Source organism: Saccostrea echinata, unplaced genomic scaffold (assembly GCF_033153115.1).
Source record: "Saccostrea echinata isolate AGI-Se365-2 ecotype Australia unplaced genomic scaffold, CSIRO_AGI_Sech_v1 ptg000023l, whole genome shotgun sequence".
In the NCBI taxonomy this organism is placed as follows: Eukaryota; Metazoa; Mollusca; class Bivalvia; order Ostreida; family Ostreidae; genus Saccostrea; species Saccostrea echinata.
Window position 1 is genome coordinate 5,120,284 of NW_026889772.1, and position 20,881 is coordinate 5,141,164.

At 33.4% G+C, this 20,881-nt stretch overlaps 2 protein-coding genes across 2 annotated transcripts; one reads left to right on the plus strand and one right to left on the minus strand.

Annotated features, from left to right (window-relative positions):
* Positions 1 to 10,874: 10,874 nt before the first annotated feature.
* Positions 10,875 to 12,561, minus strand: LOC133191100 (pyridoxal 5'-phosphate synthase subunit PdxT-like). The gene is made up of 2 exons (XM_061326790.1): positions 12,191 to 12,561; positions 10,875 to 11,428 (listed from the first exon to the last, which is right to left on the minus strand). Exons 1-2 carry the CDS (start codon positions 12,548 to 12,550, stop codon positions 11,090 to 11,092), a joined length of 699 nt encoding a protein of 232 aa, XP_061182774.1. The 5' UTR covers positions 12,551 to 12,561; the 3' UTR covers positions 10,875 to 11,089.
* Positions 12,562 to 14,345: 1,784 nt separating this feature from the next.
* Positions 14,346 to 20,645, plus strand: LOC133191101 (uncharacterized). The gene is made up of 8 exons (XM_061326791.1): positions 14,346 to 14,488; positions 14,798 to 14,857; positions 16,383 to 16,483; positions 16,690 to 16,770; positions 18,484 to 18,604; positions 18,964 to 19,110; positions 19,355 to 19,537; positions 19,827 to 20,645. The coding sequence occupies exons 1-8, from the start codon at positions 14,470 to 14,472 to the stop codon at positions 20,102 to 20,104; spliced, it is 990 nt and encodes a 329-aa protein (XP_061182775.1). The 5' UTR covers positions 14,346 to 14,469; the 3' UTR covers positions 20,105 to 20,645.
* Positions 20,646 to 20,881: the final 236 nt, after the last annotated feature.

Sequence of the window (20,881 nt, forward strand, 5' to 3'; positions counted from 1 at the left end):
ATTTGTCAAGAACCTACAACTGTTTCACTTTCTATTCAACGCCATTGACGTCCCCAGAAAAATAATTAATGCATGTGTACTTTCATGATAAAATCTTATCCGAGAGGTCATGATTTGATAGATCTATTAATTCAGAGATATTTTATGTCATATTTTACTCTTTTTGAAAAATGGCGTAAACAATTTTTTTAATCACTGTACACTTAATCAACATTTCTTCACGATTTCCTCTTGATTCAACGTTTCATAAAAGGTTTCTATTACCTTCATGTATACTTGATATTATAAAACTTTATGAGAAACGTGATGACTTCCACATTTCAATCGTCAACTTCCCTTATTTATGTAGCAATATATCCTTATCACCTGCATATGGAGTTTATGTCTCCCAGTTGATTCGATACGCAAGAGTATGCTCTACGTACGAACAATATCTAAAACGAGGCAAACTATTGACAAACAAGTTGATGAAACAAGATATCAACAGCCTCGTTTAAAGTCAATACATTGACCTTGTCAGTAAATACAATCTATCATTAAGTCAAATGCTGACTGACGTTTTTCATACTAACTGTTAGGCCATTATTTACACACTGAATTGTCTACCGATTTTTAAGTTTGCCCGATCATGCCAAAGAGCACAAGGCGGATGTGACCGGTCGACAGGGGATGCTTACTCCTCCATGGCACCTGATCCAACCTCTGATGATTTTAGAGGTCCATGTTTGCTCTGCTCCTGATTTGTATTGTTTCAATGGACTTTTGATCTTGATTACTGTTCGTTATCTCCATATTTCATTGATCAATAATATTGTATTGTTGGATTGCAAAAATTGAAATTATTTCCCTATGAAATAGCATAAACACACTAAAGAGGGCAAAAATGGTCATATTCTCATACTATAACACAATTTTCGATATTAGATATCCGTGGGTCTTCTCTCTATCGTCAAAGTCTGCATAAAATTTTTTTTTTTTTGGTTAACAAAAAACATGCAGGAAAAAAAATACATTTTTATGATACAATATTCGCATCTTTCTGAGGAATACTTGAAGTCCATTTAGTCTAGGGTCATGTCACATATATGATTTAAAGAGTTAAATGCCACTATTCATCAGGAGTTGTGTAGCGTAGTGGTTCGTCAAAAAAGGGAAAGTGAAACTCGGGATTTCTTTTGCTAGGGATTCGAACCCCTTGAATACCATATTATTTTTTTAATAAAAGAATAATTTTTGCCGAAATTTTTTTTCTCAGAAATGTTTTTAAATATCAAAATTTCACTAAGTTCAATAAAAAGAACTCTATATTCACAAATTGAATATTTTTTTTTATATCTTAAAGGGTTTTTATCACGTATCTAAATTTCTTAAAAATGAAACACTTTTATATTCTTGAAACATATTATTATCGTTTAATTAAGAAATAATGTTGAAAACGGCAGTAATTAGACGATAAAACGCCCGTAATATAGGGTCCTCGAAGTAAAAATCTCCACTAATTAGATAGGGGTCACGTGGTACTGAAACGTCATAGGTGTCAATGGTCAATAGAACTCGTAAAGCTTATCGTAAGAAAAAAAATATATTGAATAGATTTTTACGCTAAATAAATAGAATTCACAGTATGGCCTTTTGAAATTTTGACATAGACTAATTCCTTTGGTTATGGACGGTCAATCTTTTAGGTATGAACGTCTAGCAGAGAGAAATAACCCTAAAATATGCCAACAATTGGAGAGAGGTCACCGAATATGAAGCCGTTGACAACTCGGGACTTCAACTAAATAGAACGGATTACTAAAGTTTAACTTCGTAAACAATTATAAATATGGGAATTTTAAATTCCTCTTCATTATTATTTTGATTAATCATAAATAAATATACTGTATATCTTCTATCTGTTCTAGCAGTGCATATCATGTACTAGAAATGCCACTTCTTCAATGGCGCCGTACGCCATTACGAAAGTTCTCAAAATTTCTACTAGATTCTGTGCGACTTTTAAAAAATGCGTGTTTGTCATTTATTATTTTTTTTTAAAAAGTATCTTTCCTTAAACTATTTTATAGGACAGAAGAAAAAAAATCGTGATCGATCGGGCATAAACAATTGTTCTGAATGGAGATAAACACCATCGTATTTGCAGAGAAAGGCCCCCCTTTTATCTCTCGACCAAGTCCAGGAAAATGTGGGGAAAAAATTCTTCCAAAAACCTTTCTTGTGCACATTTGCGCACCATAAAGCCATACATTATACCTTACAAGTTGTCAATTATTCAATTATCACTTAATTATTTTCTAACAGGTTTAAAAGACACAACAAATGAGCCCTTTTGTATACACAATAAGTACTTCGCTTGACCAGGATTGACACCTATGACGTCAGAGCAATGGCGCGTAACATCGGCGATCAAAATATGCATATTGAGAAATTCAAACTTTGAATCGCTGAAACATCAAAAATATTAATTTTTCTAGCAAAGATTATTACATATATGATTTTAATAGCATGTAAACTTTGTCATATCAAAAAATTCTGAAACGTGATAAAAACCCTTTAAGATATAGGCATTCTGCACGCCTTGTTCACCCAACTCCTTTGCGACTTTTTCTATGGTCATGATACGTTATTAAATCGTTCTAACCCTACCCATTTTAAGCATAAAACATCTGTTATTTCAATACTTTTTACATATATTCTATTGGCACTACGTTAGCTACATTAAGAATAAATTCTAAACAATACCTCTCAGTTCTACTTGGAATGACAGTTTTAATTTCCGCACTATGCCGAATAACTCTAGGATAAGGTCAAATTTAAGGAATATTTCCTTTTTTCGAACCACTAGACCAATAAACGATTCCATTTTTAGTGCAAACTATAATTTTAAATTATGCAGGACTCGTTATTCCTTGAATAATTGGAACTAAGAGTGCTCAAAAAGCTTTAACCTAATAGTCACATTCTAAAATATTACCTCATATGTAACTCTAATGCAATATCTATGAAAGCTATTGTTGAGCTTGTAATCTTCGGAATAAACATCTCTTGGAATTTTTTAAATCTCATTACTCATGATAGGTATATGTCACGTGCAACATGTATAAAAAAATCACCGTTTATATTAGGGATGTCAATTTTGTCCATTTTTCATATTCGAATATTCGATGAAAGTATTCGAATATATTCGAATATTCGATAAAATATATAAATTCTGGTTTATTTTAAATATGCATATTCTACTCTCATGAAAAGTTCAAAGTAGGTAATCTTATATTGGAAGTAAAAATGTATGAAGACTTAAGTAGTTGTAAAAATGTATGAAGACTTTTGTAGTTGTACAATAAGGGTTTCCATTTGATATTTGTCAATGTTTTAAATAAATAATTGATTTAAATGTAGAAAAAGTATAATTTTAGCAAATGATACGTGTGTATTTATAGTAGTTCCAACTGAGAAACCAGTCGTCTTACCAAAGGCAAGATAGTCGTATACTGTTTAGATTTCAATACGTGTAATTAATTGCAATTATCAGCCTAATAAAAGATATGATTATTATCTTTGATACAATGTTTTTAAAATATAAACAAAGATTTCCATAGACAATTTTCCTACGTAATTAACTAATTTCCCGATGATAAATATAAAATTCAGGTTATGTACAGCCCCAGATAATCAAGTTTATTTGCACATTTATACTGACATTTAGCCCTTTAAAATATTAATTACAGACTAATTCTATCGGACATTCATTCAATGATCAATTAAATTTGTTTTGATAAGTATAACTCTTCACGTCTTTTACACATTCTAAGAAGGTTTTAATCTTGTTGTCCTCTATTCTAGATCCGATCGTATTTAACTAATAAAAACTATGAAAGTACCTTTTGTATTATACATAAAGATTATTGTATAATATAACACCTTATTCAAAACAAAATAATTTAGTAGATCTATAAGATAAGAAAGTATAGATCGACATTGATCGCTAGTAAATTAAACAGGAAGAATTCCAACACTGTTCTAATAAAAAAATTTAATCACAGTACTTCTTTTTATGAAATCTGAAAAACACCGAATATTCGAATCTTAAATTTATATTCGAATATCAATTCATCGAATGAATATTCGAATATTCGTTGACATCCCTAGTTTATATACAGATTTTAAGCACCCCATATGCAACACCGGTACACTTTATTTGTTCAAGCTCGGAGAATAAGTACTTCTGTGAAAACCTTAATACAGTATCCGGAGCATTATTAAGCCATGGAAAATAACATCTATGTTTTACGTATCTTATTCTTTTTCTAAAAGATACCCTCCAGTCCGACTAAATAACAAACACATTTCTAAAAACACATTCAACAACAAATGTATAAGCAAAACAATTGACTAAGTAATGAAAGAAAAAGTGAGCAAGCTCACATACCCCACGCTCCCCCAAAACTCGATAATGAATGGCACAGTGCATTTTAAATACACAGTATAATTCAAAAAGGGGCATGACTTGCAAAAAATCATCACATCAAAACTTCTGCTGAAGTTTCTAGATAAATAATGAAATAAAAATTTCTTGGTAATATACAAATCTATACATTATGACTGAAATACCTACAAAGTTTCAGGAAATTCAGTGCAGGAGTTATGCTGACAAACTGTTATTTAAATTTCACTGCGATTTCGATTTGTTAATGAGTGTAAGTCCATGTCCAACACATGACAATTTACACATATAAATAATTGATGGAAACAAAATTATGATGTAGTCATATGAGTTTGTTTATATACTGTACTTATGAAATTATTTAAGGCAAAGCACCAATATGACGAGGGGGGTGGGTGGGTGGGTGGGGTGAGAACAATCCAAGATTGTGTGCGTGTGTGTGTGTGTGTGTTAAATCATTAATATTTTGATTTCAAAATCAATAGGGATCTTTTAAGGTCATATTTAATATTTCAAATAAAACTTCATTACAAAATTTGATTCCAGTGGATTTCCTTATTACCTAGCTGGAAAGTTTCTTCAATAATAGGCAAAACTCTTAGGGCAAAAATAATGGAATCGGAATTTCTTGGTAATATGTACATCTACACACTGTGTACTGAATATTTGCAAAGTTTGACCAAATTCTGTGCAGAAGTTTAAGAGGAGTTTCGCGGACAAACTGTTCATCTCTATATTCAAGATATGGCCAAAAGACTACGTTGAAAAGTGCCGAAATTCGCAGAAAAAATAAAGGAATCGGAATTTCCTGGTAATATGCACATCTACACACCGTGTCCTAAATATCTGCAAAGTTTGACAAAATTCTGTGCAGCGGTTTATGAGGAGTTGCGCTGACAAAAAAAAAAAAAAAAAAAAAACAGGACTGACGGACTGACTGACTGACGGACGGGTCAAAAACATTATACCCCCCGCAACTTGTTGCGTGGGGTATAATGAGAAAGAAAGGTGTTGTGTTGTTATTGTTTAATTTCAGAAACATAACAAATATTTCACGCAATTTATTCGGTTCAAAATAATGATGTGAGTTTTATTCATCTTACACTGTAAAAAATAAGTGTTTTAAAAATAAACACCAAATTGCCACAGATAATAAACACTTTAACACGTTTAAAATTTAAACACTTCGTGAAGTGTTTAAGAAATAAACACGTTAGAATGTTTAAATTCTAAACACATGAGGTTTATTATTTAAATACTTTCTTCTCATTCTGTTTAAATACTAAACACTTCAAAAACACAAAACGTTTAAAGATTAAACACTGAATAAACACAAGGAGTTTACTAAATAAACACCGTACGTGTTTAAAATTTAAACATTTCATGTTGTATAAATAAACACGTTCAACCTAAACATTTAAACACTTAAACATGTTTATTCAATGCAACAGATAATAATCACTTAAACATGTTTATACGTCATTTTTTAAACACTTCAACGTGTTTAATTTACAAAATATATAAACACTTAAACGTGTTTATGAGTTTTCAACATTTGTATTTGAAACAAACATAAAACAGTACAAAACACACTGTTCATGATGATGAGCATGTACATAAAGCTTAATTAATAAATGATTTAATGTTGAATAGAGATTCAAACTTTATAAACAATTATAACATTTATCAACACATTAATTTTGCTAACACACACACATGTAGATACATAATTCAATTCAAGTTGAAAGATAGAATTATCCAAAAAAAAAAAAAAAAAAAAAAAAACCTAGCATGAACATGTAAAACCTGAATGTAAACTAAAACTCAATAAAATTGGTGGCGCGGGGGAGGGGGGGGGGGGGAAGGGGGGTTGAAATAGGAAAATCGCTTAATAAAATGAAATGTTATTTTTCAGGAATAAAATTTTGAATCTTTATTTTAAAAAAGGGAAAGGGCGTCCATTGCATCTTTTTTAATAAAACAAACAAATTCATGGTTAAATATAATGCACAAAGACTGAAAATGTTATTTATTGCCTGGGTACGGAATATATACATTGTGTATGTATTGCAGTTAATAAATCCAGTTGTTGATACGATACGCAAGAGCATGCTCTACGTATGTACAATTTCTAAAACGAGGTAAATTATTGACAAACAAGTTGATGAAACAAGAATATCAGCTGTCTCGCTTAAAGTCATCATTTCGTAAGTTCTATGGTCAATACAATGACCTTGTCAGCAAATACAATTTATCATTGAGTCAAATGCTGACTGACGTTTTTCATACTAATTGTTAGGCCATTATTTACACACTGAATTGTCGACGGATTTTTCCGTTATTTCCCGATCATGACAAGGAGCACAAGGCGGATGTGACTGTTCGGCAGGGAATGCTCATTCCTCCATGGAACCTGATCCCACCTCTAATGTTTGGAGGTCCGTGTTTGCTCTGCTCCTATTTTGTATTGTTTGATGGACTTCTGAGCTTGAATACTGTTCGTTATCTCCATATATTTCATTGTAACTGTATAATTTTACTTTCACTAATATTCAGAGTTTTAACCAAATGAATAAAATTTCCAGTTTTTACCTGTAAACGACTAATTCATTAAATATTCTTGCAACTTTACAAGAGCTGCCGGGGTATCACTCACTAAATTTCATATAATATTCTAACCGAGTTAAACAGTCTCCTCTGCTTGTGTGTAAAATTCAGGTTCTTCTGCCACGGATGATGATCTTCAGTTTTCCATTCTCCAAAATTTTATTCAACCTTAGTATTTCTAATTCCTTCTTCTTATCAGAAATATCCTGAAAAATAAATAGATAAAAAATATTCACTATGCAAATTCAGAAAATTATCTGTAAAAGAATACATAAAAAAAAAATAATTTGTTATCCTTCACGCCAATTTTAATTATACAATACATACTGAGAAACAAGTTTGAAATAAAAATCTGTAATACAAATAAATCACATAAGCATACAAACAGTGTATACACTAAAAAATTAAATATTAATGTACCCGCAGGAGCAGCCCAACAGCAACAATTAAGAGAAGGGGGAGGGGGGGGGGCTACCCAAGGCATTTTCTATCATGTAAACAACACTCCCCAAAAATGTAAAGTCTCCTTAAATAATAGATGCGCGGGCAGGGGATGAAAAGTGTTGTTGTTAACGCTTATGTGTAAAGTTATGTATGGTCAGCAAATAATCATAATAATGCGTGATATGGAGCATAAATTTTATCAAGGGCAGGTAATTGGATTACATTTACTTAAATTTCATGTTAGTGGGAGACCCAAAACTAGTGTAGGCTAGGAAACAATGATGTTGTGTTTGTGTGTGAGGGTGTGTGTGTGTGAGGGTGTGTGAGTGTAAGGGGGGTGACCCTTTTTCTTTGAAATGCCCTTTAAACCCACCTCTCAAGGTTAAGTGTGATCTTCGTTCAAAATCACTTTCCTTTATCAAGTAATGTATTCTTCTCAGGATTCACAATAAGAGATGAACCTCCCTGCAAATTAATCAGATATCGCAATATACTTAAAGACTACAAATATTTTATGCCGACCGCTGCACATGGCCGCATTTGCACTTAGACGATAGGCCTAACAATCCTGCATTTCATAAATCATATTATATTATATGTTTCTCTTTCCCCTTTAGCAGTTTATGAAATTTATGAATTATTGGCACAAAATTATCATAAATTAATGTTAAATGTAGTTGCTTTTGGTATGATCTAAAGTCAACGTATTGCCTGGCTATTCGTATTTCTTCTGTGTCGAAAAATATCTATTAGTATGTACGGAATTACTTCATAAATTAAGAAATTGTACAAATGGCAAAGGCACACAGCAATACTGAGGAGCAACACCTAATTCAATTTTTTGATTTGATGCATATAAACATTGCGTGTTTAATATGGATGATTAAACACCCTACTTATTGAACACCAGTTTAAATAGTCGTGTTTATATGTTAAACGCTAATGTTTTGTATTTAAACCCAGCATGTTTAATTGTAAATCACGACTGTTTAAAAATTAAACACAAGTTAAACATCATTTTTACAGTGTAGATATGACTAATAGAAACTATTGACAAAAATTTCTGGAAAATATGAAGAAAATAGTTGAAAAAACTTGTGTTTTTAACTGGGTTTTTATAAAAACGTACCCACCCGGGGACTAAAATGAACAAATTATTCACCTATGGCATTAGTAATCTCATATCATAAAAGAAAGATCATTTTATGAAATATTTTCTCCGATCCAGCCATTTTTATATCTTGTTCATTCATCGGGAAAACTTCACAGCATACGATTGATGTTAAACTTATTCATTCTTACTGTACGCATGCAACTTTGTTCAATACAACTGAAGGTTATTAAGAAAGTGTTTTGAAAAATGACGACGTTTGATGACGTTACAGTGCACCGGAGAGCAGTTCAGTTTGATTTAGATGTAGTAATGACGCCATACCCAGTGATTGCGCTGAATTTAAATTTTGCGCCAATTTATGTACACGTACAGTATTTACTGGAAAATCTTAAACTTAGTCACGTGTAACATCCGAATACTTATTGTACAACTGCATCATCAGCATAATTACCCCAGAACAGAATCATTCTCAAAACTAGAAATATGTCCATAGGACATGAATGCCCCGCCAAGGGTATATTAGTAATGCAACATTTTAACACAAATTGAGAAAAGTGAGGTCAAGGTCAAAGGAAAGGTCAAGGTCAAAAAATATTGCTGCAGTTGAATAGCTTACATCAGTATGTATCAGCATATGACGTTTGATTCAGAAACTAATTTAAGAAAAGTGAGGTCAAGATCAAAGGAAAGGTCAAGATCAAAAAATGTTGATGTAGTTGAAAAGGTTACATCAGTATGTATTAGCATATGAAGTTTGATGAAAATATTATAAATGGTTTCTTTAAAACTGAGCTAAACACTAATTTAAGAAAAGTGAGGTCAAGGTCAAAGGAAAGGTCAAGGTCAAAAAATATTGATGCAGTTGAATAGCTCTCATCAGTATGTATCAGCATATGAAGTTTGACACTAATTTAAGAAAAGTGAGGTCAAGGTCAAAGGAAAGGTCAAGGTCAAAAAATGTTGATGCAGTTGAAAAGGTTGCATCAGTATGTATTAGCATATGAAGTTTGATGAAAATATTATGAATGGTTTCTTTAAAACTGAGCTAAACACTAATTTAAGAAAAGTGAGGTCAAGGTCAAAGGAAAGGTCAAGGTCAAAAAATATTGATGCAGTTGAATAGCTCTCATCAGTATGTATCAGCATATGAAGTTTGACACTAATTTAAGAAAAGTGAGGTCAAGGTCAAAGGAAAGGTCAAAAAATGTTGATGCAGTTGAATAGCTCTCATCAGTATGTATCAGCATATGAAGTTTGATAACACTATCTTGAATGGTATCTTTAAAACTGAGCTAAAACTTATTTAAGAAAAGTGAGGTCAAGGTCAAAGGAAAGGTCAAGGTAAAAAATATTGATGCAGTTGAATAGCTCTCATCAGTATGTATCAGCATATGAAGTTTGTTAAAAATATCTTGAATGGTTTCATTAAAACAGAGCTAAACATTAATTTAAGAAAAGTGAGGTCAAGGTCAAAATAAAGGTCAAGGTCAAAAAAATGTTGATGCAATTGAATAGCTTACATCAGTATGTATCAACATATGAAGTTTGATTACACTATCTTGAATGGTATCTTTAAAACTGAGCTAAACACTAATTTAAGAAAAGTGAGGTCAAGGTCAAAGGAAAGGTCAAGGTCAAAAAATGTTGATGCAGTTGCATAGCCCTCATCAATATCTATCAGCATATGAAGTTTGATAAAAATATCTTGGATAGTTTCTTTGAAACTGAGCTTTGAACAGAGCTAAACGCAAAGTGTGACGGAAGGACAGACGGAAGGACAGAAGGACGGAAGGACGGAAGACGGACATGACAAACACTATATGCCCCGGCCATATTCATGGCGGGGCATAAAAATAAAATGTAAGAAATGTAAGAAGGGGTCCATATTTTCATAAAGAATTACGCCCTTTGGGTTCCCAGGAGCATATTTCAAAATTCAAACATGTGCCTTCATGACACGGCATACCAGATTACAAAAATGCCACCACTTAAGAACATTCCCAATAACAACCTCATTTATTGAACAACTTTTTGAATATTCAAAAAAAAAAAAAATAATAATAATAATAAAATAAAAAAAACCGGCTTCTTATATAATAATTGAAGGGGTAGATGTGCACTCTATTTCAATATTTTTTCACTGAATTAATGACAACATTGGCTAAATTCTTCCCTTAAGCAGTTGTTTGGGAAGGATATTTTTGGTGAATTCTCACATCATTTAGCCTGTTTTATTTTGGCATCCAAATTAAGGAACATTAATTCCAATGTTAGCTTTACTTTTTATACAATCATTCAGACATTAGAGCGATCAACCTTAAAAATCACTTTTCATCCAAATATCTAGCTTGTCTCATTTTAAAAATTCAAGATTCATATAATACAATAAAAACAGAAGTTAAAAGGGTAGCATAACATCTAAAAGGGTGTAAAAGGACGCGTTAAAAGAGGAACAACTCTCAGACAGGAATTTGTTTTCAAGGCAAAGTCTTGTTTGTTAGCACACGTTTTATAAAGAATTGGTGCCATCTGACATCCTCGGTCAGCTCCGGGTGGAAGGCTGTCGCGATGATGTTCTCTTGCTGTACAGCAACAATCACATCCTCGGCTTTCTCCTTTTGTGTAAAGGTAGCGAGTACTTCTACTTTGGGTGAGAGGGTCTGAACTACAGCGGGTGCCCGAATAAAAACGCCGTGATATGTTTTATCACCGGGACACACCTGTGTAAAACTGTCACTGAGATTCACTTCCGCTTCAAAACTGTGCACCTGTCGGCCGAAATAATTTCTTGAGACGTCAGTATCCATCACGTCTAACTGGAAAAAAAATTGAGTTGGATCATCGTACCGATAATTACGTTATCAATACGAATTTTAAATTGATATTTTCTTTTACAAATTAATTTTATCTACAATCAAAAATTGATAGTTCTTTTTTATACGTTATTGATAAATTTACAACTTTCACAGAATGCTGCATTCTTTTGCATCAAATCGCCAAGAGAAATCAAAGTACCAGGGGCGTACATGTACATACTAACGGGATAGGCGACATTTCGCAAGTTGCGGGATTTTGTAAGTTAATTTTTGATTAGATATTTCTCTAATGTTATAAAAACAAAACATTTATTTATCGATAAAAAAAATTATTTATAATTTACTAAAAATTTGCATCTTACACTACCTTATCTTTCGTTTAATTACGTTGTTTTATCAAAATGATCACCAGCCCCTGGTTAGCCGCTGATTGGCCTTATTTCTGAGTTTCCAACGAATGTTGGTGGTTGTTTGCTAAATTTAAATCATTCTCCAATGTTTACTTTTGAAATTTATTAAAAATACACCCCAACTAAAAAAAGAAATAATTACATTACTCAGATGTCAAAAAAAAAAAAAAAAAATTGGAATGAAGCAGTTTGAAAAAAAAAATGCAAGGTCGTGCGTGACGTTTTGGGCGCTGAAGATGGTGCTGAATACGTCTAAACCGTTAGTACATGTATATAAGAATTGCTTTAATAATTTGTCTGTTAATAGACTATGAAAAAATAAATAACTCACTTAAGTCGAACTATCGCTTACCATAGGTTGCCCACCGATTTTCTGATTCTCATTCTGTTTTGCCAGAATTATCATCCCCGCGCATGTTCCCCATGTCACGTGTCTTCTGTTCTGTATCCAGTCTCTCAATGGTTCAATCATGTTATTTCTCTTTAGAAAAAGACTAATGGTTGTGCTCTCGCCTCCTGGAATTATCATGCCGTCGAGGCTGGAGGTCACGTGGCTAGGGTTCCGGACTTCATATGTTTCAATCTGAACAGGAAGTTTCATTTTCTCCTTCGCCTTCAGGAGAGCATTTTTGTGCTCAAGAAAGGCTCCTTGGACTTCTAGTATTCCGATTTTTAAGGACCCTTCTTCTTTGGTTTCCACATTCGATGGCATTATGTCTTCTCCTTAATAAATACACTAAAATTTAATTCAAACGCTTAATGATAAGACTGAAATATGCTTATTGTATGTCACCTTCTGGACATGCCCTCTGTTTATTTACTGTGTATGTATCATAACGTGCTGAAAATTACAATTAAAACTGATTCTAATATATTTACGATTTGAAAGTGGCTGTCGATTAGAAAAAATACAGTTCAACACACTTCTCTTGCTTTCCTATTTCAAAATCGTAACACGACAGATATCTGAATTTAAAACCGGCAATAAACTATTAGCAATCTCTAATACTGAAAAGGAAATTAGCAGGAGTATTTTATTTAAAGCATCCTTATTCTAAAAATCTTATCGCTTTCAGCCCGTCCAAACACATGTAGTCGTTTTAAAACATCAATATCTTCCTGTAAAAGGGATTTTCTTTTCACATCTACATGTATCCAATTAAAAAAAAAATTAGACTAAGCGTTTCGGACAAGTAAAGAATTGTTCCCAAACCTCACCTGGGTCACGTTTGTTAGTGTGACAAATGATAACAGAAATGAAACCCTTACTCTGGCCATTAACTTTCAGGGCAATGATCCATTATTCTTAAAGTTTAGTACATATGTACTTTGAAGTTGGGAGGACATCGGGGGAGAGAATTACAAATTTCCTTTTTTTCTTTACAAAAATAATATATCACTGAAAATGGGTTCGAACTCCCTTAGAAAAAAATGGATATGTCTCAAAATCTTCGACAAGAAAGTACATGTAGGGTACATTTTGAAATGAAGTTACGTTTATCACCTACTTTACCTTACCGAGGCAGTGCTTAAACGAGCATTTCCAATGTTTGTTAGCCTGTCTTCTTTAAGAACTACTGGGACAATTTTCCCATCTTACGATAAATTTGTTATGAACTATTTCATGACGGAATAATAAGAAATGATGAAGATAGTGTAATGTAAAATAAAATTCTGTTGCTGCAGTAGCCCTTGGTCAGAAAAAGATAAAATATATGTAAAAAATGTCTTATTCATTGCAGTACTAATTTTGTTAAAATCGTAAAGGGACCGACTATGAGAAACAAAATTTAAGGTCTTTCATATTACCAATAAGAAGACTTGCACGTATACTTTAATGAATTATTTCATAATTTGAAATTAAAACAATATGTATAACTACACACTTACAAAAAAACTATAATTTTTCTCCAAGGTACGTCCCAGTTTGACTAAATTAAGAGCAACTTACAAATTTAACTAAATACATGTACTTTTGACTTAAGAATATACTTATTTTCAATTAGAGGGAAAATAGCCACAATGTACACCAAAATAGTGTTGTACATACACAGGACCGCAAATAAACAATTCTTACCTGACCTAAATACACAAAAATTATTTTTCCGTTATGACATTCATGAATTATGTATCAACAGATAACGTTTTTCTCACTACGCAGTACTGTCAACTACACACAAGAATACTTAAGATAATTAAATGAAGAAATGTCAAACTTGCTTATCAATAAAAATTTGTAAACAAATTATTTGCCAAAAAACGACTATTGATTAGATAATTTCAACCTGTGAGCTAACAAAATGTACATGGATTTCTGTACTTACAATGAAGGCGATAAAAAGACCAATGAGAGGCTGTCCTTACATAAATAAATAGGTTACAAAACAATTCTTACACAACCGAAAAAGAGGCTGAAAAAATTACGCAAGATTAATCCTGTTACAAAATCATATACTTACACAAGTTTAGGTCAGTTTAAGTCAACAAAAAGACAGGGATAATTGAGGTTACTGCATTGTCAGGTGCGAGGTTAACTACAGACCATATCGGACAAGTGGTCTAATCACGCTCAACAAGAGTACAGTTCACGCACACAGCAGCAGTGATAACGAACTAACCAGGGACTACAGAATGAACGGAAATGTTAATGGTAAGTCCATGAAAGTTTTCTTATTGAATATAAATATTATATTAAACTATTATTTTAAGATGTATGTCAAAGTCATGATCTCCCTTTTTTTCAATAAAGAAAAATATATATATAGAGAGAGAGATAGTTAATGATACTAATTAAATGTAGGGGACACATTGGTTTGTTATCACCGACTAGATCATGTGTTATTGTGCTAAATATGATTAGAACATTGCAGATGACTTTAGGGCAAAATATTTGATTTTTCATAATAAAAATGAACAAACGGAGTAACTGTAAAGAATGTGTAACTTCATGATTTTGCAGGAATTGATTTGGACGTCACAAACCTTAAGTTACAGGATGTCGCAAAAGTTCAACAAACAGGTCAGTCCCTTCTAAAACCAATCATATGCTCTGATACTCTAATAATAGTTTTGATTTGATTTGTATAATTCTTCCAAACAATGTCAATATTGATTGAGTGTCAAAATGTGTGAAAAACACTACTCACCTGTTTGTTTATCACAGGTAACACATAGGAAACACACACATGATTAGTTCAGGTCGTCCAGGTCTCTCTCCAAATGAGGCGAGGGTCAATCAACTTACATGACAAATATGACATCCAAGTTCTTAGCCACAAACGGCTTGATTTTTTGGTCTACTAATTCCAAGTCTAATTAAAATTCATTTTAGGTATTGTTTTTAATGTTAGAAAATCTAAGCTTTTCCAGCACTGTAAAATAAAGAAGACAAGAAGCAATTGAATGAAGTAGAGGGAAAATAGTTTAAAATAAAATACTAGATAAAATCTCTTCATAATTTGAATTCGGAAGCTCCCATGTAATTGAAAGAGACAATTCGAGATATGCTAAGTAAGTTTCAGAAGGCAAGATAGAATGTGACACACTGCATATGAGATCATGTGTATCTAGAGGAGAGAGACTGGTCATTGTGCACTTATAAGTATTCGGTCTCCCTTCGGTGGATGAATTTAGACCATATGCCGTTAAATATTGCACACAGGTGTTTGTAGAAATCCACCTCTCAAACGTATTTCAAAATTTTTACGGACTCATTGATGTTTTTGTCGTGGCACTTCGTGTCCAAGAATATTTGAATGTGTAGGTGTCTTGTTTCGTACATGTACCTGGAGTAATTGTGAATTTAAATAAAAACAAGTATATTGGATCGATTTCCCTTTGGTTTGGCTTGTCCAAAGGCATATTTCATCAAAGTTAAACTGTTTCGAATGCTAATCCTCACTTTGTCAAAGGTCCCTGTTAATTAATGTCCTTGGACTTATCCGCATGCTTACATTTTATAATATCAATGACTAACTGAAACAAGAGATTCAAAATGTGAATTCTTTTTCTCTGAGGGCATCCAGTATTTTGGATGTCCTTGAAATCAAAACATGTACCCATAACTCTGGGGGAAAAACCCCCAATACATCAACTTTTACATAATGATATACATCGGAGGAACACTTGGAAAATTAAATAAAATGATTGTGACTATGATCGGAAAAAAAAAGTGACACTTTTTATTCAATCATGTTAAAACGATCACATATATTTGGAATTGTAACTATCGTAGGGGAGAGAATTATGGCGGACACCGCTTCGCTTGTAGCGTATATGTTTAAAACTTTTCAGTTTGCACGATAGCTTTAATCTGCATTTTGGTCAAAACTACTGCACGTGTGAATATTTTCTTCTAGTCATGATTAAAATTACTTCTAGTCCATGGACTTAAAATATATCTTCTCTGGATTTTCAATGAGAAAGGCCATGCACGAAGATATACATGTAAATGATATACAGTCCCGTTTTAACTATTGTGATGCAAATATAAAAGTTCAAAAATTGGATAAATAATTCATAAGCCAACTTGGTATATTGTTCAGGTACCTTCAAGGTCAAGGCAGGACTCGCTCAGATGGCAAAGGGAGGTATTATAATGGATGTAACGACAGCGGAGGAAGCACGAATCGCCGAGGAGGCGGGGGTAATTATAATGTATAGCCAAATTTAGAATTAAGATCAAGGTTAAAAGTAACATTGTATTAAGATAAACTCACTCTATACATTCGAGTATTTACACTGATTAACGTAGCAAGTAACACGTCTATTTTTGATTCACATTTTATGTAATAACATTTGAAAGTGGTTCAAAAATGAAATATCATAATTCATGTTGAATCTATATCTCAGGCATGCGCTGTGATGGCTTTAGAAAGAGTTCCAGCTGATATTCGCCGTCAAGGAGGAGTTGCCCGGATGACAGATCCAAAGGTTATTGACTATAACTGATATTATTTCACTACAAATATTAAATTTTAAAATTGCAATAATTTCTTTCAAAAGTCGTGCTGTATATAATTATGCTCTTTTTTCCTTAACCTTTTTTTAGCTCACCTGAGCCAAAGGCTCAAGTGAGCTTTTCTGATCAAAATTTGTCCGTTGTCTGTCGTCGTTGTCGTTGGCGTTGTCGTTGTCATCGTTGGCGTAAACTTTTCACAATTTCAACTTCTTCTCCAGAACTACTGGGCCAATTTCAACCAAACTTGGCACAGAGTCAGAGAGTATCCTTGGGTGAAGGGGATTCAAGTTTGTTCAAATGAAGGGCCACGCCCTCTTTCAAGGGGAGATAATAAAGAATTAGTGAAAAATTAATAGCATCTTTTAAAAATCTTCTTCTCAAGAACCACAAAGCCAGGGAAATTGAAACTCATGTGGAAGCATCCTCAGGTAGTGTAGATTCAAATTTGTTCAAATCATGACCCCCGGGGGTAGGGCAGGGCCACAATGGAGTTTCAAAGTTTAACATAGAAATATGTAGGAAAAACCTTCAAAAATCTTCTTTTCAAGTACAGCAAAGCCATGATAAGTCATATTTATATGGAAGCATCCCCAGGTAGTGAAGATTCAAGTTTGTTCAAATCATGACCCCCGGGGGTAGGGCGGGGCCACAATGGAGGATCAAATTTTAACATACAAATATATAGGAAAAACCTTTAAAAATCTTATTCTCAAGAACAGCAAGGCCATGATGAGTCATATTTATATAGAAGCATCCTCAGGTAGTGTAGATTCAAGTTTGTTCAAATCATGACCCCGGGGGATAGGGCGGGTCCACAATGGAGAATCAAAGTTTTACATAGAAATATATAGGAAAAATATTTAAAAATCTCCTTCTCAGGAACAGCAAAGCCCTGATAGATCATATTTATGTGGAAGTATCCTCAGGTAGTGTAGATTTAAGTTTGTTCAAATCATGACCCCCTGGGTAGGGCGGGGCCACAATGGAGGATCAATGTCTGAAATAGAAATATATGGGAAGGTATCTTCTGATGAAGAACCGCAAAGCCATGATTAGTCATTTTGATAGGGAAGCATCTTCTTCTCAAGAAATGAAAATCATGTTTAGTCATTTTGATATGGAAGCATCCTCAGGTAGTGTAAATTCATTTTTTTTTCAAATGATAACCCCCAGGGGTAGGGTGGGGCCCAATGGGGATCGAAAGTTTTACATAAGAACACATAGAAAAAATATTTCTTCTCAAGAACAGAAAAGCTATGTTTAGTCATATTGATATGGAAGCATCCTCGGGTAGTGTAGATTCAAGTTTGTTCAAATGATGACCTCTGGGATAGGGAGGAGCCACAATGGGGGATCAAAATTTTACAAAGGAATGTATGGGAAATTTTTTAAAAAATCTTCTCAAGTACAACAAAGCCATTTGTTATATTGACATGGAAGCATCATCAGGTAGTTTAAAATTCACACCCCCCCCAACCCCCAGTAATCTTTTCAATACTGAACTGATTTGTGTCTAGCTAATGTGCTCAGGTGAGCGATGTGGCCCATGGGCCTCTTGTTTTCGGATTTATTTCCTACTACATGTACATGTATTCAGAATACGTTCCTGGTACTTTTCCCCAAGATATAGTATAAAGCCTTTGTTTATTGATTGTAATTTACCCTGTACTTTTTTTGTGTTGTAGTTAATCAAAGAAATCATCGCTGCTGTTACTATCCCTGTCATGGCGAAGTCGAGGATCGGTCATTTTGCCGAAGCCCAGATCCTGGAATCCCTTGGAGTAGATATGATCGACGAGTCTGAAGGTAGACAAAGCTGACTTTGTATAGACTGAGTGCATTATTGTACATGTACCTTCGAGATGTATTTGAAGAGAACAATCTTAAAAAGAATACATAAACTAGGAAGTTTATTTGATTAATAGATATTTTTAGTTGCACAGTTTTGTACATTAAAGCTAAAATGCAGTGTAAAACGTGTAAGATATCTATCTGTTTGGCCTATACTCTTCAATAACTCAAAATTCAGAGTTCCAGAAGCCACTAGCAAGGCATTATAAGGATTTGTGCTACAGTTACATTGTAATTTGTTTAATGTTGATCTCGAAGTCAATTTTGATTTATTTTCATTTCAAATGCTTCTTAAAATATATTTTCTTCATCAGTACTAACCCCAGCAGACGAAGTAAACCACATCAACAAACACGACTTCAAAGTCCCGTTCGTGTGTGGTGCACGAGATTTGGGCGAGGCTTTACGAAGAATCTCAGAAGGTGCCGCCATGATAAGAACAAAAGGAGAAGCAGGGACAGGTAATTGAATTCAAATCAGTGCAGTACAAAATAAGACATAATAACATTAACATTGCTTTTTTTTAATTTTCTTTTTTCATTTCTTTAACCAGGATTATTTCCCTAGCTTTACATTTTTAGACCAGAAATATATTTTGCTATCTTTGAATATGCATTGTGCTACACATATTAATAAAAATTTAGATAGTTATAAACTATTTAAATGAAAATGATAAACGGTATAGAGTGAATTTTGATTCTACAGGCGACGTTTCACAGGCTGTAAAACACGCCCGAACAATCAGCAAACAAATAAAAATTGCTCAGGCTATGGACTCTACGGAAATCTTCAATTACGCAAAAGAACTTCGAGTTCCGGTGGAGCTGCTGAAGAAAACAGCAGAACTAGGCAGACTTCCTGTTGTCAATTTTGCTGCTGGGGGACTAGGTATATCTACTTCTATAAAACTTTCATATCCTCCTAAAGATTTAAAAGAAACCATATTTGAAGTGAGACTTTTATTAAATTGTGTACTAATGAATATTACACAAAATATCAAGAAACAAAGGGTCTGTATGGAACTTTAAAACCGACTAGTACTCATTTGGTATACAAATGTGAAAAAATGTTTTGCTTTAAAATCGTGATGTATACTATAATTTCTAAGCCAAACAGACATTTTCCCAAGAACATGCTAAACTTATTTTAAGTCTGAATTATTCAACGCTCATTACAGCGACCCCTGCAGATGTGTCGCTAATGATGCAGCTAGGTGTGGATGGAGTCTTTGTGGGGTCAGGAATCTTTAAGAGCAGCAACCCGCCAGTTCGTGCTCTAGCCATGGCGCAGGCTGTCACACATTACAAGGAACCTGCCATTCTGGCGCAAATCAGCTCTGGACTAGGGGAAGCTATGTTTGGAACGCCAGCGGCAGACATAGAACTGAAGAAAAAGTTGGCAGGAGTTCCACCGGAAAAACAGGAGATCTGGAATTCCACATTGGGTGTGAAATGAGGATTGCTGATGAAAATTATTGTACCTACTGCATCCAAGTTGTAGGGAATTAACTGTTTTCAATGTATTTTTTATGTATCTGTATAAATTAGTATGTCTGTATGCAGATTCTGTTAGTCTGTATGAATGTGCTGTTTTTTTGTATGAATGCTGTGTCCGTCTTTATGAACCAATGCTTACATCTAACATGCACTTTACACCTGATTTACAATGCTAAAAGACAGTATGTATGTAAAGTTTTGTGACATACCATCCAAAAATAAATGATATTGTCTGTTGCTGTAGCATACGTTGGACTTGCATTTTACACCCAAGAGACTAAAGAATAGAATTAACCAATTAACCAAATCCCAGCTTATCACGAAGAATTTACGATTTTTGAAACCTTGGTGATTTTGTGCATCAATGGATGCAAATTTTGTCTCCACAGCATCGGTTCCTTTTCGAAAATTTAAGTTTTCTCTGTCATCAAAAAACATTGTAATGTGTTTTGTACATGTAGCAAATTGATCTGTATGCAGTAATATATTGCATTCGTGTTTTCTTTGTTTCTGTTTTGAACATATTTTATTGAAATAACCAATAGGATCAGAACCAAGTTCTAACAACTTAACCAGTTCCTCTCCTTACATATAACACATAGTTGTCATGCAAAATATTTCAAAAACCTATTCAAATAAACTAATTATTATAAAGCTATTTCATCCTATAGGATTCAACAATAAATCTGTAAATGGCGGTAAAAATGCCCTTGTTCAGCTCTAGTGATATGTTTTC